Source organism: Myxocyprinus asiaticus, chromosome 4 (assembly GCF_019703515.2).
Source record: "Myxocyprinus asiaticus isolate MX2 ecotype Aquarium Trade chromosome 4, UBuf_Myxa_2, whole genome shotgun sequence".
NCBI classification, from domain to species: domain Eukaryota; kingdom Metazoa; phylum Chordata; class Actinopteri; order Cypriniformes; family Catostomidae; genus Myxocyprinus; species Myxocyprinus asiaticus.
The window spans coordinates 4,379,041-4,403,146 of NC_059347.1; the positions used below are offsets into that span (position 1 = coordinate 4,379,041).

The 24,106-nt window shown below is 40.7% G+C and overlaps 1 protein-coding gene across 1 annotated transcript in view; it reads left to right on the forward strand.

Moving 5' to 3' along the window:
• The window catches only part of LOC127435466 (astrotactin-2-like), a 716,076-nt gene extending 692,516 nt beyond the window's left edge, over nt 1-23,560 (forward strand). Inside the window, exons 21-23 of the mRNA XM_051688999.1 lie at nt 14,560-14,660; nt 18,200-18,383; nt 21,497-23,560. Of these exons, the coding sequence (XP_051544959.1) occupies nt 14,560-14,660; nt 18,200-18,383; nt 21,497-21,734 (523 nt within the window). The 3' untranslated portion in view covers nt 21,735-23,560. The remainder of the gene's footprint in view (nt 1-14,559; nt 14,661-18,199; nt 18,384-21,496) is intronic.
• Nucleotides 23,561-24,106: the final 546 nt, after the last annotated feature.

Genomic DNA, 24,106 nt, shown 5'->3' on the forward strand with positions numbered 1-24,106 from the left:
TTGACTCGAGAGCTGTTGCAACCTGAGCATTCTGTCCGATTTGTGAACTAGTTGGAGCAGTTAATTGCAAAGAAGAGTTGGCAAAAGCAGTTAACCAGTTCTAGGATCATATTACTCCCGGTTATCGGCTTATTTCGATTCGGAGTGTCAGGCACATCCGAGAGACAGGTTAAGATAGAGTAACTTGTGGATCAGTGTTGTCTAGAGATGCAAACTGTTTCAAACGATTCAGTCCGATTTGGTGAACTTGTTCAACTCGTTCACTAAAAAGAACCGGTTCAAAAGAACGATTCGTTCACGTACTGGACATCACTAGTTCATACATTCATGTATTTATTCAGGTCAGAGTAGAAGTCATACAAACTAAGGAGTTCTCAGAACCATATTGAGTATGTTTTAGTATGCATGTTAGGAACAGATCTGTACACTTTTTGGTTGAATGTGACTTCGAAATTTTGATATCATCATACAGATTTATGTAATTTTATCATACAGGGTGGAGTGTTTCAAACCAAACCAACTAGAACCACAAATCATCACAGAATTCATCAAATTCTAATACTGCTCACCAAAATGTCGATTCCTGTAGGATGATGTCATTAAAAAATTGGCTTAAGGGATATAACAAAAGAATACCAGGATTGAAAGTGATATGGAGGACGTAGAACAAACCTATAAATTCATTACCAATTAAAACATAATTCCCAAGAGCATGTTTTGTTTGAAATATTTCAGTTACAGAAAGGAAGACAATGATGAAGCACCTGGAATATTCTGCAATAAATTGCCAGTTTTTCATGTTTGAAGTCAAGGGCGATTTATACTTCTGCATCGAGTCGTGGCCTGACGCATCTCTCCAAAACTGGAACGTGTCTACACAGATCATCTTTGCTTGGTCTACTTTGTAAACAGTGACTGTCCCCCAGGATGATTAAAAAGATATCTGAAGTAGTGTCACATTTTCTCCAAGATTATTTAAAAACCAACACATCATCATTTATTTGGGCTCATTTTAATCAGGAGCATCTTCTACTCTATTCTACATCTTATATTTCTCTTTAATTTACAAGTGAAAATGCAACAAATAGCTACATGTGTTTACAACTTGCAAATCTACGATTTTAAAGCCTTGACTCGATATACAGTACTGTATATTTGGCATTTTAGTGAAGCAATATTTTTGACCGTGTGTTTGACAGTATGATGTATAGGAAATAGTCTTATTTAGTATAAGTTATGAAAACAGAAAACTACGAATTTGTTAGCAAATTAAAAAGCACTTGTTAAGAGTTGGTCATATTGCACATATGCATTGTAAAGTCCAGCTTTTAAGCTATAAAACGGCATGCATTGTGTGTTGTTCTAGTAGTTAACTATTAGTAATTAATCAATTTGATGATAATCTTTTTTTTTTTTCCAACGCGGAGCATCAAAGTATGCCAAAATATTTATTTCTCATTGTTTAAGCGACTCAGTATCAATGATACAGTATATGCCTGATTTTCTCTCTTATATATGTTGCATGGCTGGCAACATGTATAATAAATAATATGTAACTAAATATCAAATCTTCACATAATTGAACTTGTATTGCTACAATAATTTAATAAATACTTTAAAATCTACAAATTACTTGCTTTTGTTCATTTATGAAATATAATGAAATAATATATTTATTTCAGAAATTAAGCTATTTGTTCTCAATTCACTAGTATTTTGGCTGTGTACTCACAGATCAATGCCGAAACACCAGTGCAGAACTATAAATGCACAACAGAGAGGCTACGCTGTAGATTCAACACAGAAGTATTAATCGCCCTTAGTGCATAGCACCAGAGGACATGGTAAAATAACAACATATGCTCAAACCAAAGTACTGAAAATATTAAAAAAATTTCCCTATGTTTAAGTAATTGTGATGTTGTGATAAAAGAAAATGCAAAATTTTCATATTAGTGATTTGCATCTTTAAATGTTTTTGATTTTTATCTAATTTAGAAATATGTTGGGGACATGAACATGTACTGCAGAGTAGAAACAACTCTACAGCAGCTGTAATCTTTGATCTAATGCGAGTAAACAAAACAGCACAAATGTGGTATATTCTACTTGGATGCTGTGGAAGGACAATCCTTCCAACACCGATCTAATGGTCTTGAGACCTCTGGGCAGTAAAATTGATGTGGTTTGGATTGGGTGGTTGAAGTTTGCTAAGTGTGGTATTACCCATTGTTATTTCTGTATGTTGTGTTTTTAGTGCTCTTTTTGGAGACGACCCAGACAGGTAATAAAATGGGTGCTTAAAGAACCTTGTTGGTAGCACAGGCCTCTTGTGACAAGACATTAGAACATGGTTTCATTGTGAACATGATGAACCTCATCAGTGTCAAGTTGAATTGTGCCACTTCCAGACAGAGGGGGAAAAAAGGATTAAGGAACATTGTGTACATTTGAGTTCTTTCCTAAATTTTGTGTGATTTTTTTCTGTTTCATTGCCACCTTGGTTCCTCATCAGTCTTTCCCAGGCTTTTCTTCAAGTTTAAGGAATAGCTCACCCAAAAATGAAAGTTTTGATATTGCTTATTAACCCTCAATTTGTTCAGACTACATATTATTTTCTTTCTTCTGGTAAACACAAAACAAGGTGTAAGACAGAATGTCTGAGCTGCTCATTTCCATACAATGAAAGTGTACTGGCTGATTAAAATAGTCTATAAAATATTTAATCGCATAATTTTTCATAGTTAAATGTGAATAATCGCCAGGGGCCAATCTAGATTATTATTATGATTTTTTAAATTTTTTTATGGGGAGGCATGAGGACTATAAGGGGTGGCAACACCAAAGCAAGTGCCCATGCATTGTTCTTATAGATTAAAATACCAAGCTTCATTGCAACAAGTTCTAGGTTATTAATTGAAGTCACTATAAAATTACAAATGTCCATGAATTTGCAATACAGTTGCATTTACCAACTGTATTGTACCTTTTTAAACAGTTGCCTTCTGGCCGACGCTTCAGAGCTCTGAGCACCTGAACCGTCAGGAACAGGAACAGTTTTTTTCCCTCAGGCTATCCATCTCATCAACAGTTAAATTGCCTCATTGAGCAATAACTGTGTGCAATACACAGTTTAGTCTTTTTTTATATTTATCCAACACATCCAACCTCTTCTGCCATTTCATTCCTCTGAAAAAAAAAAAAAAAAAAAAAAAACATTTGCACTGTACATAACAGATTTGTATTTACACTGTACATAACAGATAACAGATTTGTATTAGATTGCACTACGTATGTGTATGTGTGTATGTATGTGTGTGTCTGTGTGTGTATGTACGTATGTGTATAACTATTTTGTATTTTTTATTATTATCTATGTCTTGCTGCTGTTTATGTATTGTTTTTGTATTGTTGTACACTGGAAGCTCCTGTCACCAAGACAAATTCCTTGTATGTGTAAGCATACTTGGCAATAAAGCTGATTCTGATTCTGATTTCCACAGAGGAACCACACAGTAGCAATTTTGCTACTGATTTGTACAGTATATACACAGTATATATAGTATATATACAGTATATACGAATACAGTATATATATATATATATATATATATATATATATATACAGTTGTGCTCAAATGTTTGCATACCTTGGCAAAAATTGTGACATTTTGGCATTGATTTTGAAAATATGACTGATCATGCAAAAAACTGTCTTTTATTAAAGGATAGTGATCATGTGAAACCATTTATTATCGCATAGTTGTTTGGCTCCTTTTTAAATCATAATGTTACAGAAATCACCCAAATGGCCTTGATCAAAAGTTTACATACCCTTGAATGTTTGGCCTTGTTACAGACACACAAGGTGACACACACAGGTTTAAATGGCAAGTAAAAGTTAATTTCCCACACCTGTGGCTTTTTAAATTGCAGTTAGTGTCTGTGTATAAATAGTCAATGAGTTTGTTAGCTCTCACGTGGATGCACTGAGCAGGCTAGATACTGAGCCATGGGTAGCAGAAAAGAACTGTCAAAAGACCTGCTTAACAAGGTAATGGAACTTTTTAAAGATGGAAAAGGATATAAAAAGATATACAAAGCCTTGAAAATGCCAGTCAGTACTCTTCAATCACTTATTAAGAAGTGGAAAATTCAGGGTTCCCTATCTGTCACTCATTCGACGTTGTGTCGATGTAGTGACACTAGGGGTCACTCTTGGGAGCCCGAGACACCTCTGGTCTTTGATAAAAGGCCAATGTAAATTGGCGAGTGGTATTTGCATGCCACTCCCCCGGACATATGGGTTTAAAAGGAGCTGGTATGCAACCACTCATTCAGATTTTCTCTTCATGCTCACTGAGCTGAATTCCCACGACTGTTCATTCACCCCTGCTGGATCTGACGGCAGTGCAATGCAGAGAATGCCCCTGGGCGCTTCGGAAGAAATAAGAGTATATTTCTCTAAAAGAGTATATTTCTCTAAAATAGCGGCACACACGGAACGTCTTTTTAAAGACGTGTCTTTTTAAAGATGCTTTTCCAATTGTGTGTTATTCCTGGTTGCGCTCGTTATCTCTCGCCTTCTGATGGTCACGATCACTGTCTTTCGTGTCTGGGCACTGCTCATGTGGAGACAGTGTTCATGGATGGTCATGTTCTCACTGCGAAGACATGTCCATGGCAACGATGCGGTCGCGGTTCGCCTTCGTAAGAAAGCAAGCCACCCCAGAGGCTCCCCGCCTTGGTCATTTTACCCATGGTATGAGGCCAGCGTGGCTAGCACTAGGGGCGATTTGGGGACCCCAATGGGACCGCCTCCACCGGGTATCCCCCTGCAGACCTCCCATTCCCCAGCATGTTCGTCTGCCCCGATCGGGCTTCCGGATGAGTCCGCCGGCTCATCTCATGGCGAGTTCGACCTCTTATTCGGAGCCCGCGAAAGTGATGAGCTCTCGAGTGCAGCATCGCAGAGAGCGGGCTCATCCAGTCGGACGCAGAAGCCTCGCTTCGGGGATGATTGCCCAGTCACAGGCTGACACGGAGATGACGACATGCTTTCCCGGGCAGCTGTGAGCGTCGGCTAGAGTGGAACCCTCTGCTCTTCGCTGAACCCTCGCGGCTCGATGATTGGTTCCTGGGCTCGTGGCGCCGCTCAAAGCCACGCCACGCCCCCGTTCCTTTCTTCCCGGAAGTGCATGAAGAGCTGACAAGGTCATGGGAGGCATTTTTTACTGCCCAGTCCTGATCTTTTCAGCTTCCCCGCCCTCACTACCCTCGATAGTGGGGTGGCCAAGGGCTATTCGGCAATCCCCCAGTGGATAAAGGCACTCATGGTGCATCTATGCCCGCAGAGTGCTGCCACCTGGCGCGGGTGCCCAAAGCCCCTGTCCAAGGCCTGTAGGTTTACGTCGTCTCTCCTGCAAGTCTGCCAAGGTGCTAAAGGAACTGCACGAGGGTAGTTCCGCCCTGGGATTGATGCAGGAACTATGCTCGGTGACCGACCTCACTCTCCAAACGACGGAGGTCACGGTGTGGTCTCTCGGGCGGACGATGTCCACATTAGTGGTCCAGGAGCGCCACCTTTGGCTCAACCTGGTCGAGATGGGTGAGGCCGACAGGACATGATTCCTTGCTGCCCCCATCTCCCAGGCTGGCCTATTTGGCGACACCGTCAAGGACTTTGCCCAGCAGTTCTGGACGGTGGAGCAGTAGACGGAGGCTAGCCGGCATATCCTGCCCCGGCGTGGCTCAAGATCCCGCACCCCGTCTACTCGTCGCCAAGGGCATCCCCCGTCAGTGACTGCACCAGCTCCGCCGCAGCCCGCCCCTTCGGCCCGACCCCGGCGTGGAGCCGACCGCAGGAAGCAGACGCTACCCGTCTCGCGGCCACCCAGAACCCGTGAAAGGCTTCAAAGCGCCCTTGAAATGGGCGACCCAGGGACGATGAAACCCACTGCTCTGGAGCTGGTAAGCAGACCTTTCCGTCTTTTTGCTACCTTTTGTATTTAATTGCGCTGCATGCCCAAGTGGCTGCAGTACTCAAGAGTTCAGCAAGAGCGGTTTCCTTGTTCCCTGGGCCACGTATCCGGTGTGCACGGCTGTCATCACGACCACCGTCCACCACTCTATTTGGCAGGTTTGGCGCTCCAGCGGCGGTCTCCCGCCCCTGAGCGCCCAGCTGTGGCACAAATCCACCCCCGATGTGACAGGCTCCACGGGTCACAAGGACAGGCCTCTTCCTCCCCCATCCCAGGCTGTTCCGGGGTGGTCACAAGGAGCCAGGTAAGTGCTTCGATGTCCTTAGACTTAGCACGGCCACGACATGGTGTGGCACCTCGAGCTCCGCCCCACCGTGAGGCCCCACAAGTAGAGTGAGCCTACTTGCACAGACCCTGTGCAAGGTCAGGGAGAACGAGGAACAGTTGTCCTGGTAGCACCCTACTGGCCCGCCCAGACATGGTTCTCGGACCTCACGCTCCTCGCGACAGCTGCCCCCCCCGACGAATTCCCCTGAGGAAGGAACTTCCTTCTTAGGGACTGGGCACCATCTGGCACCCGTGACCAGACCTCTGGAATCTCCATGTCTGGCCCCTGGATGGGACCCGGAAGTAGACACAATCACTCAGGCTAGGGCCCCCATCTATGAGGTGCCTGTATGCCTTTAAGTGGTGTCTGTTCGCTAAGTGGTGTTCTTTCCAACGGGAAGACCCCCAGAGATGCACAGTCGGATCAGTGCTTTCCTTCCTGCAGGAGAGGTTGGAAGGGAGACTGTCCCCTTCCACCTTAAAGGTGTACATTGCTGCCATAGCAGCACACCACGATGCAGTCGACGGTAAGTCCTTAGGGAAGTATGACCTGATCATCAGGTTCCTAAGAGGCGCCAGGTGGCTGAATCCCCCAGACCGCTCCTCGTTCCCTCATCGGACCTCTCTGTAGTTCTTCAGGGTCTACAGAGAGCCCTCTTTGAGCCTTTGCAGTCAGCCGAGCTTAAGGCACTCTCCTTGAAGACTGCCCCCCTGACTGCACTCACTTCCATCAAGAGGGTAGGAGACCTGCAAGCGTTCTCTGTGAGCGAAAAGTACCAGGAGTTCGGTCCGGGCTACTCTCACGTGATCCTGAGACCCCGACCGGGCTATGTGCCCAAGGTTCCCACGACCCCTTTTAGGGACCAGGTGGTGAACCTGCAAGCACTGCCCCAGGAGGAGGCAGACCCAACCCTGTCATTGCTGTGTCCGGTGCGCGCTTAACGCATCTATTGGGATCACACGCAGAGCTTTAGGATCTCTGAGCAGCTCTTTTTCTGCTCCGGTGCACAGCGGAAAGGAAGCGCTGTCTCCAAGCAGAGGATTGCCCACTGGCTCATTGATGCCATAACTATGGCATATCATGCCCAGGACATGCCGCTCCCAGTAGGGCTATGAGCCCATTCTACCAGGGGTGTAGCAGCCTCCTGGGACCTGGCCAGGGGTGCCTCTCCAACAGACATTTGCAGAGTAGCAGGCTGGGTAACACCCAACAACTTTGCAAGGTTCTACAACCTCCAGGTGAAACCGGTTTTGTCCCAGGTAGTGGCACGCAATACAAGCGGATAAGCCCGGGATAGCCAGCCGGGTGTATCGCTTGCACATAGCGCCTTCCACCTCCTTTTAAGCTGAAGACGTGCACCATTAATTCCCAGTAGTGTTCACAAACTTTGTTCCCTGGTTGACTTCCTCCGAGCCCTGTGGCAATCGAGTTTTTGGAGAGACTCGCTGCCGGCCCAGTACACGTGCTAACTAAGAGTCCTGTTCTGGGGTAGGTGCTCTGCATGTGGTGGTTTCCTGTAAGGTAACCCCATGCGATGTATATCTTCCGCTAATTCGTTTCCCTGTTGGCAAACTGCATCTTCCTTGGGCAGATCCCCCTCTGCCAAAGTCTCCATGTTTGTAGTAACTCCTCCCCCGTTGGGTAGGATCTACCATGAGACTTCTCCACATGGTCGGCAAGACCAGTTAAATATCCCCCCCTCTCTTTGGGCAAGGTGTGGTCTCCGCGGTGTCCTCCCCTTGGAAGGGACACCCCCCAACAAAACCTGGCGGCCCAGTCGGATAATCCCCCTTGTTTTTTAGGGAGTGGAAAAAAAAGAAGGGGAAAAGAGGCCACGACCAGGTTAGCCTGTCTCAATCTTTTGGGTAGTCGACTTGTCCCAAAAGAGCCGTTCGACATTCATAACTATGTTGGGGGAGGTTACATGTCGGCCCGGTGTGCTGGCTACGAGGCACACAGTTGTCTGCCCGTCACACACCGCCAGTTCACATAACACAGTTCAGCCAGTTGTGGCGTTTTGTATAGGGACCCCTAGTGTCACTACATCGACACAATGTTGAGTGAGTGACAGATATGGAATGTCCAGGTTACTTGCGTAACTTCCATTTCCTGATGGAGGGAATGAGACGTTGTGTCCCTCCTGCCACAATGCTGAACTACCAGCTGAAATGGCCGGACCTTGTCTCGGCTCCTCAGCATAAAACCTGAATGAGTGGTTGCATACCAGCTCCTTTTATACCTGTATGTCTGGGGGAGTGGCATGCAAATACCACTCGCCAATTTTCATTGGCCTTTTATCAAAGACCAGAGGTGTCTCGGGCTCCCAAGAGTGTCCCCTAGTGTCACTACATCGACACAATTTCTCGTTCCCTCCATCAGGGAATGGAGGTTACGCAAGAAACCAGGACGTTTCACTGCATTTTCCTGGTGAATTTCAGAAATTGTGGTTTTCATGTTTCATTTGCTTTTAGTACACTATTGATTAGGTTTAGGTGTTGGTTAAGGGTAAGGATGTCTTTTTTTTCCACCTCTCATTTGCTTTTAGGACACTATTGGTTAGGATTAGTTCAAAGTTTTTGGTTAGGCAGGTGTGCTTACTCATTAAAACCTCCATCTAATATTCACCTTAAAACCTTGTATGATTATGACAAATTAAGCATACTGTGAGTTCCTCAGACTTGGACATACAGTATACAACAACATGACATCTGAAGAGAAGAATAAAGATAAGAAACAATTATTCTGATGAGAAAAGAAAACAAGGGAAAGAAACACGGCAGTCTGATCTCATGAACATGTGAACACGTAATGGTGAAACATTTTTACAGAATGAAATAACATCCTTCTGTACACTTTTCACTGCAGTTTCCCAATAAAATGTCCAGAGAGGGGTGCCAAAAGCGAGTAAAATGGTGTCTTAATCAGACGAGGTGTCTATTAAGGTTAATATAAGATGATTGTTTTAATTAGTAAATGTACAGTACATCCCTTCTTTGCCAACACCTTAAACAACCCCGAACAGCATTTAGTTGCTGTCTGACATACTAAACCAAACTACAACTTGTCTGATAAAAAACACTGCGCTGGGTGACTTTACAACCACATAATTTAAACAATGCGATCGTTTGGGAATAGGGCCAGTGTTGCTGGGATGGGGTTGGCAGTGGATGGTGACTGAACTGGATTTTGGTGAGGTTCAGGAAATGAATGCCACACTACTTTCATAAAATAACAAGATCAGGCAAACTATGTGAACCATGTATAAACAGACTGTATTACAAACAAAACAATCAGCTGGTGGTTATTGAAATATGGATTTCAAAACAAAGGAAGAGTCAAAGTGTTGAAACATTGACGTGTAAAGAAGCGTCTCCCTGGAACATGGGAAAAGAATTTCTGGCATTCTCCAATTCTCTTATGTATAGTCCATTTCATCTGAGTCATCAGAAAGACGGCTTTACCAATGGCAGCAATTCTTGTTATACAACAAAGCTGGAATGCGAAAATGACTGTTGGGCTGGCAGCTTGGGGTTGGATTCATTTGATTTTGGTTTACATTATGAATGCACAACAGCATTTCTGGTTATGACAGAATTGTAATAAATAGAAAATGCTTTTTGATTCAATCTGATGCTAGCATACTCCAGCATTGTTCTGAGGGGCTGAGAATATAAACACCAGAATTCTTGTGGTTAGGCTTAGTGTTTGCAAATCAAGTTAATGCACGAGGGCCACGCTGCTTGTAGTCATATTGACTCAATATATGACTTGACGTACTTGGTGTACTTTACAGAGGTACCAAGAAAGCGTGTTTAGAAGTATACAACCAGTTTATCTGGAGTAGAACTATAATGAGCTTATAAACCATATTTAAAATACCATTTTGTGAATATTCACTGCAAAAGAAACAGCTGGAAAGGATGTACAATACCAGAAAATATGGATGAATTTACTTTAACACTTAAAATTGTTAAGTTTTGGTCCTGGATGCTCAATGCAGAATTCCAGCCTACTAAAATAAACATAAAGATATATTAAAAGCTATGATTCAGAACACCTGTTCACCAGCTACTGTGTATATCACTGCACAGAATGGCTGATACAAAGAGTACAACTTTGATTCCTATAGAGACCAAACCAACCAAAAACATTGTTTTGAATCGATACAACACAGGAATCAAGTCTTGACTAGCCTCTTGTTGAACACTTTATTTTAAGAAGGAAACGTCTGTGAACAAATGTGGGTATTCATTCCATGTTTATGCAATACAAACGACTGACGTAAGTCAATAAATTGTAATACGCTTCCCTCATCTCATTCCAAACCCCAATGTTTCTCTTTCTTCTGTGGTACACAGAAGTTATATTTTCCTATTAAAATCATGGTGAAGTTTAGGGTTTTGGGAAGGGGTTACATCTTAGGTTTAGATTCAGTTTAGGGGTTAAACTTAGAAAAAGTCGTAGCATCATTTGTTGGTTTGTTTATTTATTTTTATTATATATATATATATATATATATATATATATATATATATATATATATATATATATATATACATATACACACACACACACACACACACACACACACACACTGGCGGCCAAAAGTTTGGAATAATGTACAGCTTTTGCTGTTTCGGAAGGAAATTGGCACTTTAATTCACCAAAGTGGCATTCAACTGATCACAAAGTATAGTCAGGACATTACTGATGTAAAAAACAGCACCATCACTATTTGAAAAAAGTAATTTTTTATCAAATCTAGACAGGCCCCATTTCCAGCAGCCATCATTCCAACACCTTATCCTTGAGTAATCATGCTAAATTGCTAATTAGGTACTAGAAAATCACTTGCCATTATATCAAACACTGCTGAAAGCTATTTGGTTCTTTAAATGATTGTTTTTTGGGAGTGTTTTTTTTAGAGTTGCCACAGTATACAATAGACTAGCATGTCTTAAGGTCAATATTAGGTCAAAAATGGCAAAAAAGAAATAGCTTTCTCTAGAAACTCATCAGTCAATCAGTGTTTTGAGGAATGAAGGCTATAAAATGCCAAAAAAAAAAAAAAAACCTGAAGATTTCATACAAAGGTGTACACTACAGTCTCAAAGACAAAGGACAACTGGCTCTAACAAGGGCAGAAAGAGATTTGGAAGGCCAGATGTACAACTAAACAAGATGATAAGTACATCAAAGTCTCTAGTTTGAGAAATAGATGCCTCACATGTCTTGAATTCCACTCAACACCAGTTTCATGTACAACAGTAAAGAGAAGACTCTGGGATGCAGGCCTTATGGGAAGAACTGCAAAGAAAAAGCCACTTTTGAAACAGAAAAACAAAAAGAAAAGGTTAGAGTGGGCAAAGAAATGCAGACATTGGACAACAGATAATTGGAAAAGAGTGTTATGGATCTTAACCCCATTGAGCTTTTGTGGGATCAGCTAGACTGTAAGTTGTAAGTGCTACAGGAAGCGCGGGGTGAAATGTCACCAGAGTATCTGGATGCCTGAATCTGGACAGCTAGAATGCCAAGAATCTGCAAAGCTGTCATTGCTGCAGGTGAAGGATTTTTTGATGAGAAATCTTTGAATTAGTTTAAGTATACAAATTGTAATAGTAATTTTTCATGTTATTAATGTCCTTTTGGCCGCCAGTGTGTGTGTGTGTGTGTGTGTGTGTGTGTGTTTGTACGAGCCAACTTGTATGATTTGTTACGATTTCAATATCTCTTACTATCATTACAATTTCTCATGAACGGCTAGATGAGCATAAATCAACCAAGACAATCAAACAATCAGTAAACAACCTTAGGCAGTTTTGTTTTGTTTTTGTTTTGTTTTCAGCATTGTGAGGAACTCGAGGCAATGTGAATATAGTCTATTACAGTAAAATATAGAGAATACAGACAATCTTCTTGACAAATATAACATAGCATTATGTGTCTTTTTGCTTATTTAACCTTTTTTTTTTTTTTCAATAGGTTTGATACAGTAATATGGAATAATAATAACTTATAAGTCATAATAATGATAGTTGATTGTCAGTTAGACATCAGCTTGTCAGGAGCTGATGACCGAGCATCATTTCACACCAGCTGACGGAGGCCATCTCATCCCCACGAGATTAGCAGCAGGCCAGGGCTGTTTAGTGTATGTTTGTGTTGGGTGGTCTGAGAAACCCTTAGCAGCAGCACTAATGTGTTTTATATTTGCCAAACGGAACTCCGTCATTAGAGGAAGTGGGAGTACCATTTAAGCTGCTATTATACTTAATGCTTGTTGTTTTTTTGCTCATTATGCGCACGCAATTTCCAAATGTAACAGAATCTCCTGGAATCTCTCCACAGCTGACTGCATGATGTGAGTTGTAGCATACAACTGTGGCTCATAAACAAGAACTGCAAACACTCTCTTTGTAGGGACACCTTTTGGTTTTAATGATCATGTCATGAGATTTACGTGTGCAAAGTTTATATTTCCTAAGTCATGTTGTGTTGTTCATGTCTGTTTTTTATTTCTGTTTCAATAAGTATCCAGTATAGACCATTTCAAGGACTGTTCCTTGGTGATGTCAAGTGACGTCACTGTTCCGTGAACATTTCTTGCATGTCAAAACAGAGAGCATTTAGCAGAGACGGGCCACTTCTATTAAAATTATTGGAAGAAATTGGAACGTCCAACGGCAGCCAGTGGTCAACAAAAAAATACAGGCTCATTACCGCTGCCTTTAAACACCAAGCAGCTACCTGCTGGTGTCTTCACAGGTCTAGGAACGGAGTGGTGAGGGTCCAGTGCAAGTTATATGCGTCACCGGATCCCACCCCAGGCGTGATTTAGATGCGACTCTGGGGATTGGAACACGTGTTGCAGCCGTACCGCTCGAGTGAAGCCTGCGCCACACGTGCCTCGGACCAATAAAATTCTACTACATATTTGAAATATGTTCTTTTATCGTAAACTTGACCAACCGTTTTGGAGATTTCGGTCTTTCCCCATTCAAGTAGATAGGAGCTACACTGTCATGATGCCTGCTTACAAAGAAAAATAGCTGCCCAAACTGCCCAAAAGTGTTCCAAAAATGGCCGCCAAGTGGACTGACTTACCTTCAAAAACAGACTTTGTTGAAAGGGTCCGGAAATACAATTGGACCGTTCTAATTAATTTGTTTTTGTTTACATTCTTGAAATGGTCTATAGATACAATGTTACTGTGGCCACAGAGAAACTTTTCCTTATCAAGTCAAGTTAAATGTATTAGTATTGCTTCTTTTCACAACAGGCGTTGTTTCAAAGCAGCTATACAGGAAATTATGCTATAACAGTAAATGAATGAATATAATGCCAATATTAGTTATTTATGTTTAGAAATATTAGTGGTTAAAATTAGTAAACTAAGTAAGTGTTGTGGGTCAGTGGTTAAACAAAATAATTTTGTATGAACTATAAGTTTTAGTGTTAAAGTCTTTGAAGTCATTCCGTATTAACTGAGAAAATACACGTAGATGCATTGTCCTTTGATTTTGACCAATGAAGGATTTTGTTAGTGGTTAGATTCATTTTCTATGTAGTTTATTTTTTAAGAGAGTGTTGTCCCTCCTTTGACCAAGTTGATATAGGTATCATTCAGTGAGGAGCATCACAGTCAGACTGGAAGCTTATGGCAGGTAATTTTGGCAAACTCCATGCTTCAGACAGTGGCTCATGAAGAATCCCATGTCTTTGAGTTTGCATCAATTCATCCTCTGTCTGTCTTAGTAGACTTAAGTGAAGTCTGGCTGGCACATGCTGAAGTTGGTCATCATCACTCAGCGACACAGTTAGATTTGGACATCAGGCAGGACCGGAGATGGATCTGGCAGGCTCTGGATTATATCCAGAGGTTTAGATAGGGAAAGAAATGGAATAAAATTAGCGTAGATGCCATTCACTTTAAAGCAGGGTTAAAGAATAAGAGAAGTGTTTTTGGTTCCGGCAGACCTAATTAAAGCAGCAAAACTTTGAATTGAGGGATTAATTAGGTGGATGCCTGGCTGAATAGATAAGTCTTTAGTCTAGACTTAAACTGAGTGAGTGTGTCTGAGTTCCAAACACTGCTAGGAAGACTATTCCATAGTTTAAGAGCCAAATATGAAAATTATCTCCCTCCTTTTGTGGATTTTGATATTCTCATTATTGTTAACAGGCCGGAGTTTTGCGATAGTGAATTATATGTCCTCTCTAATGCCCTCTCCACACCCTTTCTTCAAGGTTCACTCTATATGCTGTGGATAGCCGTGGTAGCCGGTCAGATGCGAGCTTTGTGACCGTCCGCACATCCTGTCCGATGGTGGAAGACAGCAAAGCAGAAGGTACAGCTCTGATCTCCTTCACTCCATTCAAATGTGTGAATGAAAAGAATGAGCTGTGCTCCAGTGAATTGTCACCATCACACCCAACTGAGGTGACAGCTCTTCATTTCCCGTCTGTTTATGACTACGTCATCCATAGTGACTAGTACATTTTACTTGAGAAGAACAAAATTCACAGGTCTGGCAGCAGTATGAATCATAGGAATGTAGAGCACTCAAAATCTATATCAAAGTTAAATAAGATTGCATAAAGTTTACTCAAAGAAAATGTTTATGGATAATACTTAGTACAGTGATAATACTTGTAGGGCTTTACTGGTTGTTTAGATCAGTGTTACTATCAGAAATAATTAATAATTATTTCTGTAGTTATTAATTAATATTTAAATTAATTAATTGGATCTAACTCATTAAAACCTCATATGGGGCTCCAGTAAATGTAGTGTGCTACGTTTAGGAGCGGGTTTGGTTATTAGCAATAATTAATAATTATCAAAGATAGTTATTAATTATTAAAATCAATAGAACATTGATGAGAATCAATGTTAGCTTTTTTAAATCCTTTAAATCAACAGTTATCAAAGATAATCATTAATTGTTAACATCGATGAAACATTAATTAAAATTAATACTAGCTTATAGATCATTCAAATTCAATCATCAAAGATAATTATCAATTATCAAAAATCAATAGAATATTAATAAGGATTAACATTGACGGGGCACCACCCTGAAATCAGGGACTAATAACCAAATAGTAAAACAGTCTCAATATTAGATTGTTTTCTTAGGAAAATCGACATCCGAAGAATATCGATTTTCCGGAAAAAACAATGAATGAAGGTTTGAATCCGAGCACTGACATCCCGTCAGCATGACACAGGCGTATGCAAAACAAACCAAAACACTTCTCTTTGTAATATAAACAAAGTTTATTTATGCAGTAATATCAATTAATAATTAATACAATGCAGTCAATAAACTTCCGACATACAACTACAAACTAAACAGTGATATGGTTAGATATGGAAATAAAAATAATTCTATAACACATAGGGTGTGTGTGTGTGACAGCGTGTGTGTGACAGTGTGTGTAAGGAGGGACGCGCACAAAACAGCGGACGTGACTCTCGTGGAGAGTATGTCACGCGAGACTTCCGGCCAGGGAATATGACCGCGAATGGGGGCGGAGATGGGAATGTTTGTGAGGGGTCGCATGCCTGCGTGTGTGTGTGTGTGTGTGTAATTAGTATGAGAGAGAGAGAGAAGTGACAGCCCTAAAGCTGATTTCACGATCGTGGGAGAGAAAGCAGCTGTTTAGTTTATCGCTCAGAGACGCGGTGGACAGCTCGTAAACAGTCCCGCGTTATTTGACTCTTTAATGGATGAACTCAGTTGCTGTCTCATCCGCGATGGCGAAATTGCACAACAATTAAATTTGGTTGGACCACAATACAGCAAAACAAAATCGTGATAATTAATACCCTGAGTATTAATAATGAGCGGACATGGCAATCTGTAAACTGTACAAGCAAAAACCTTGAAACACAAGAATAACACGCTATAATATTCTATCTCTGCCCAGACGTAAACCTCTTACTTGAATCGCATGAGGACACAGGTAGAATGTGTTTTCCTCTGTCCTTTAACTCTGACCCGGTTCCTTGAGGCTCGGGTGATGACGGGAGGCCATTTCCTTGCTCTGTCGGCGGGCGGTACGGCTGTTGATTGTCGGCGGGCGGTACGGCTGTTGATTCTCGGCAGGCTGGCGGAGAACTCAGAAATGTCGACTTGATTGAAGATGGAAGAGAAATCTTTAATCTCTTCACTTCTGTAGGCAAACGAATGAAGATGCGAATTGCTCGGCGGTCTCCTTCAGATCATTAGAGTGTTCGGTGGAACACAGAGTAATCTCAACTCGTCCAGCGAGATGGAGATTGTATGGCTACAGTTTCAAGTCGGACATTACTTCCTTATGCCACGAGGTTGCACCTGAGAGCAGAAAAAAAACTACATCTATATATTCGGTGAACAAAGTCGCTGGAAGTGAATTCTGGAAGCATTTCAGAGGTATTTCAACTCCTGATGATGTCATGTTTGAGGGACGTTCTGTTGTGTGCCTCATCCAATAGGAGTTGAGAGTTCGATCCTTTAGTGAGCAAGGCTTCATGGATTCGTAGTCTGCTTGGGACTCCCTTTGTTTGATTTTGGCGTGATTTTTATCAGTAAAATTTATGACATGGAATGTGTGGGGGCTGAGTTAGGTTTTACGACTTGTGTTAGGCCTGCCTTTGTCTTCTATCTGAATACATGAGGCCCAACATACTTTATGAAAATAATAAAACCATGGTAGGAAATCTACACAATCTTTTTGAGAGTAATAAATAATTTATATACATTTGCATTATACTGTATATTGTGTTGACATTTTTCCATGGGACATGGGCCGACATATCGAAAGCCTAGTTCTGTTTCCTTAATTAGCCAATTAGCCAATCCACCTAGTTTACATCACAGCAATGAAATTAGATTTGCTACTTGCTCTTGCTATTAATGAAAGGTACACTCTAGACAGCATTTTATTGGACAATAATTTGGATATGCCTGTGAGAACAAGATGAGTCATCAATATATTTGATCAATTATCCCAGAAGAACAATATGCTGAAAGTTGATTTTGCCAACTTTTAGGAGTACACTAGCATAGCTAATAGACCAGCGGGATGTCAAGTGTTTCCGTCGCTATTCTTACCCAAAGTGTGGTTACATCTGTTAGACACTGTAACGTGCAATACTGACATGTCGAAAGCATCTAAAGCATATTATTGTTTTTATTTTTTTACGACAACTTTAGAGACATACAAATGTGTATGAATCCTTATTGAATTAATTAAATTAAATCAACAATGCCATCACATTTGATTAAAGCAGTTGACGACACATTTACCTAATTTGACAATAATGGTTTCATTCTGTTCTGTGTAATTTCTGGTGCCAACCATATTCAACTCAAAAGATTATATTTCTTAAAGACTAAACTTTAAAAGGTTTATATTAATAACAATTCTGTAAATGTTTAATCATGGTCATTTTTATTGTAAAAAAAAAAAAAAAAAAAACTTTGCCATGGGAAACAGGAGTTTTCTGAATATGCTGCGGTTAAAAAAAAAAAAGGGGGGGTGGGGGGGGCATTATAAAATGATCATAAAAATAATCCATTCTATTTGTTACTATAATCCAAGTCATCAGAAGCCATTAGATAGCTCTGTGTGATGAAGAGACTAAAATTTACTGCAAGTTTTATTAAATTATCTTCATCTGCTGTAGCGGCCGTAACTGTCAAATCCCACTCACTCATGTTCAAAAATTGCTGCCTCAAAAAGTGTTATGACACAGGTTTTTTCGTCAGTGACCACAGGATGATTAAAGACAACTCTAATTTCAGGAGGTCTTTAATAGGTCTTCAAATATTCTTAGCATGTTATCGTTTTTTTGTTTTTTTTAAGATTCTCAGATCTAAGTTTGCTTTTTGTCAAACAGAGATTGCAGACAAAGTGTACAATCTATACAATGGCTACACTACTGGAAAGGAGCAACAGATGGCTTACAACACCTTGATGGAGATTTCTCCACCACTTTTGTATCGGGTACAACATCACTACAATTCCCACTACGAGAAGTTTGGAGATTTTGTGTGGAGAAGTGAAGATGAATTGGGGCCCAGGTGAGAATGACAACAATATATCAAAGCATCTAACAGGTCTAACTTGTTGATGTCTCCTCCTCTTATTGTGGTGACAGTGGTGCAGCATTTTGTCACAATCACTCTTTCATAGCTTACCCTCTAACTTTACCCTGTACCTCAGGGCTACTAAACCCTGCTCCTGGAGGGTCACCCTCCTGCTTAGTTCCAACCAGAGGTCTGCACGAGCATTTATCCAGACTGATCACACAGTGAAATCAGAAACAGGAGGTAAACTTTTCTCTAGCTAAAATCGGTCTGTGCTTAACAAAATACCCCCAGTGGCCAAAACAGTAACTGGGCGTATTGGCACATGTGAGCTCCATTTTCCAGTTGTGAAATGTCCATGGAGGGGTGCCAAAAGCAAGTTTTGAATTAAATTGTTTTCAGCTGTACAGGCCGCAATACAGTGAAGAGGAATGCATGTTTTGTAAACTCTACCCCAAACCTAAACTTAACCATCATTGGAGTAAAAATTTAATGTTAGAGGGAAAAAAAATGCAACCTCCGAATCACGGCCATGAATGATTATGTGAGCGCACCAAATTATTTCCTGGTTTCAATGCGGTATTCAAACCCGGGTCTTTCATGCTGCTGAAGCAACACACTTCCGGTTGATTTATTGGCTTTTACCCGACCCAAACCAAAATTCGCTCACTTTCTTTATCCTTTCTCGTCCATGCTGGTAAATATGCTCTAATTTTTGGTCAGTACCTTGTATTTTATGTAAGCATTGCAGGCAACATTTCGCAACTGTATAGTAACAGTAAACATAACCAGTTTTAACGAGGCACGGCGGCCCCTCAGCACACCAGACTGAAAGGGAAAAAAACATTGGCTTACTTTTTATCAAATGCTGAAACTTTGCTGGGTGAGAAACAATCTGTAACCATGTGTAACAGTTACATGAAACCCTCTTTGCAACCTGAACTTCGAATCTTTGTGATGCCTGCACTTAAAAAAAAAGTGTGACGCAGCGCAACAAATGAATGAAATTGTATGAAATAATTTTTTTTAATACTTTTTATCTTGATCTAAATCTGGCTGTCCAGCACGAGACACAAGATGTGAAAAGAGGTCTGTCCAGCATGCATATACATAGAAAGACAATTGAAAAACTGCATCCAAAAACAGGTTCACTGTGAACAGCCCCTAACCCGTCTATTCAATTTGTGAATAGTTAATTTATTGCAAACCCGACCGGAACCTGAAATTATGCTTGAAAAACTTGCGGTTTGTGGTTTGTCAAATACCGTTGGGGTTCGGTCAGGTATCAGACCTCCAGTTCAAACCCTAATCTTACATATCTGCCTGTAAAATTCAAGTTTTCCCGAAGACTTTGATTAGCTATTTCAGATGTGTTTAAGTTGGAGCTTCAGGAAGGTGATCCTCCAGAACAAATGTAGCTATTGGACTACAATCTCATAAGAGCATGTTCCTCATAAAAGAGTTCACCTTTTTTGCATTACAATTGGTGACTGGCCTTGCAATGGACTGCATGTAGAATTAATGTGGAATCATCATACATAAAACAGACCTCTATGGTTAAATGCCACCTAGAAAAATCAGTTGTTGTTTTTTTTTTGTCAGGTGTGTTTGGGGCAAAGGTTTGCCTCCGTCAGAACAGAAACAGCAGGGGAAGGGAACACAAAGCTCTGATGATGTAATGCAAGTGTTCATCGGGGTACATTTTGTCCTGGTGATCATTTTTAATTAGCATTCTGTAGGAGGTATCACACAGTGATCTGTTGAAAGTCAGAGTCTCAGCTTGCTGTGGATGTGCTATTTTCTGAAATTTGATTTCCCAAATATTCCTAAAGTGTGCCAGCCAAGTATTGTTTCGATAGGCATCTCTCTTTACAAACATCTCAGATCCAGCACATTCACAGCTATATTCAGGTATTTACACAACAACCTCTATATTTTTGGGCAAAAGATGAAGTGTGTATTGTCCTTTGAGCCGGCACTGGTTTCAGTCGTGTTTGGCTGGGGCCATCAGAATTTTGCCATCCTGAGCTCTCTGTAAATGCTTGTGTAATCTGCTTTCTGACTGTAATGGAGGACAGAAACATAGTCCACCATGTACAGTTCATTAAACACTTTGTAAGAAAAGTACAGGCCTTGTATTAAGATTAAATTGCATATTTTTGGTGCAGGAAGTCATGTTTGTTTTAAAACAGGGAATATGTTTCCAGAAGTTCTTTCAAAACAAGTTTAGATCATGTTGCGAGTTTAAAGCTGAAAGGAAATGTGATTGTCGAGTAGTTTTATAATGGACATGTGTTCCGTATTTTTGGCGAGTTTGTAATCATTGACACTTTTCACTGCCATTCCAAATTTAAATCTGCTTGCATTTCAATATTGTTCAGCCTGATCTCATGAACATTACGTGTCTGTGGTAACATTTTTGCAAAATGATATTGTGTGTTTCTGTATCACAGAGTTTTTTTTTAAGGTTTAGATAAATAAAACCTACCTCCCTACACTAAACCTTACATTTAAACATAACCGATAGTGTCATAATATATATATATATAGAGAGAGAGAGAGAGATTTTTTTAAAACCTTAAAATAAAAAAATAAAAAACATTAAAAATGCTTCGACCATTCTCAACAAAAGTCATAAAATATTTTCCTTGTAAGAGTACACATGTTAATCATTATTTTCCAAGTTTTGAAACATATTTCAAGTAAAAAAAAATATATTTGATTAACGTCTCAATATGCTCGGCTGTTGTGTGTGCAATACAATGTGACAAAAAGGATGCACTGTTTTGTCATGTTACACAAAATATTGTTGGAAAAAAAAATTTACTGGAAAAGTTATAGAATTGCAAAAAAATGTAAACTACTGTACAGATACCGTTGCTTCCCAACACTGATGCGGGGGGATATGATTGGATGCAGGGGTGCTCCTTGGCTCGTTAGGGTGCCCAGAAAATGCTGCAGCCCTAGGCGACTCTTTGTACAGCCAATGCCAAGACCCATCACTGTTCGATTGCCTTAAAACAAACAAATAGGTTACTGCAATGCATAAAATCAACACACAACTCACTTTGACATTCCATTGATGGCCTTCTTTCTATTCACCACAGGAAAGCCCATTTAATCTTGAGACGAACGGATCGAATCAGCCTGTTCTGCCGCTCGCTGCTCCGCAGTGGATTCATCCAAAGCCGGACAGAGAGCGTGCCATACATGCTGTGTCGTAGTGAGGACACGAGGCCCAGTGGCATTCTATGGCACAGTTCACTCCATGAGAGCCGGCTAGCCTGCCTGGAGAAACTCATATCAGTGCAACGCAACATTTACGGGAAGTCTAAACTACGATGAGATGCTGCCTTTGGAACATTCAAATGTCACCTTCTTTCTTTATGGTCTCTGGCTTGGCTGTACTTTTTTCTAAATCCAAACAAAAGACTTTGATACTGCAAGAACAGGTTATTTTTGGACTATTCCAATGCAGTTGGGACCGAGGTGAGTCAAACCTTGGAGAGGAAAGCTCTTGTAAGGATGTCAGTTTTGAGCGATAGGGAGGAGCGCTATACTACTGAAGGAGGATTTAAGACTAAATGTTAGAATTTAACTGCATGATGTGGCAGAAATCAAAACAAGGAATTTATTGGTTCTCCCTGATACTCACTTTCAAACATATTGGAATACCTAGCCAAGCAAAATGTTTTATATTCATCCCTTTTGACATCAATTCTATTCATCTTTTTACTTTTTTTGCTTTTTATTATTTGCCTCAATTAATTGAGATAAAAGTTTAAGAATTTTATCAGGCTCACAGGAAATGCTTTTTGAGAACAAATATAATCTTTAGCCAGAAGAATGTTCTTTAACAGTGTCCAAAGAAGTGGGGCATTGCTTGTCAATGAGACCAGTAGATTCTATTAAAATGAATCATTTAATGTATTTGGCAAAGGGTTTTGGTATAAGACTGCATTGTTCATAAGTTTTCTGTGTTTGATCATGTCAGAAGAATGTGTATTGCTTCCCAATAATTGACCAAACGGTAAGAATTTAGCCTCAGAATTTAACTCAGAATTTTCAGTAATTTGCTAGAGTACTGTATATACCACACTATATTCATTGTGATAATTAATTATAATATTGTACATTAAACTGTAAATGCAGTATGTAATAAGTGACAATTTTTATTTATTTATTTATTTTTTTTTTTGGGGGGGGTGCAAATATCCATTAAAAATGTATATAGAATCTCAAGAATTATTCTCTTTAGTTTATCTGAAATATATGAATAACTACAACACATCAAATACTACAATGCTGGTTTCATCACTCTGGACTGAATCCAACATTGTCACTGATGGTCACAGATTATTGGGTTTGTCTTTTGGGTTTGTCTCATACTATTGGATACATTTTATCTGTAAGAGTATCATATTTAAAAATATTTCTGGCCAGCATTTCACAATTCACAAAATTTCAGCAGATGATGAGCTACACCTGATAAGAGTGGAGCCTCATCAACGTTGCCATAAAAATGCAGGATGCACCTCACCTTGGGGAGACAGCTTCTATCTCCTTGTGTGCACTCACTGGTGTCCTTCAAAGGTCCAGGAGCAGAGTGGGGAGGGTACCGGCCTAATTAAATTTGCTCCCTCGGAACCCAGACGCAGGTTAGATGAGTCGCCATGGAGTACCGCTCATGTTACGTCCAACAGGCATGGATGCTTGACCGCCTTCCCCTTACACTGGCCGTGGTCCATGGGAAGACAGGCCACCAGAGAAGCCTCCGCCCCTCATGCCACAGACCACGGAGGGGAGCATGTGCGGCCGTCGGACCCGGCCCACTTCCTGAACCATTCCTTTAGTCACTCCAGACCTTTCACAAAGACCATTCACAATGAGGACGCCAGAATCCCCTTTAATTTGGACACTAATTCCCCCATGGACACTTTATTCCACTTTATGAACAGTTTGTTTAATTTTATTTCCAATAAACACCTCTACGAGGCTTGACACCATGCCCACAGTATCTGTCTCTTGCTCACCCCAACACAAATGTATATATACAAAGATATAATGGGACAGATCCTGGCATTGTTATATAAACCTAAGCCATGATGGAGGATCCCCAGTGTTCCCTAGTTCTGTGGTTTCATGTGATTGCTTTAATTTCAGTGAAAAATTAAAACCCCTCTCTATGAAAAACAATTGTGTCTTAGCGAGTAACTGTTTTCCGAGCAGCTCCTGTAGGCTATTATAGGCTGCTTTACTCTCCGCCGCCAGCTGCTAAATCCCACACCTGCTAATCAGTTCCACAGTGGTGTCACACCAGAGTACCAGGGTGCACAAATGCCATCTAAAACGTCATCTTGCAGACCCAAATGAAATGGCTGTTTTTTATATATATATATATATATTAGTTAGGTTGTAAAAATGCATTACTGTGATGAAAAAAAAAAATCGATACATTGATTACGGAATTTAATAATCCGTTATGATGACTGGAATAACATGCAATGTGTATAAGAGGCTGTATCAGATTACATGCATGCTTTCACAAAAGATGTGGACTGAGGAAGCAAGCGCCCCAAATTCATAGTTATTTTCTTCCCCAATTACAATATAGTACTATTATCAGTGTTGTGGGAAGTGGGAAGAAAATCGCACTGTCTGGTACATCCCCCTGAGTCTTTCACTGCCTGACTTTATTGTGCTTCAGTTCTTGCACT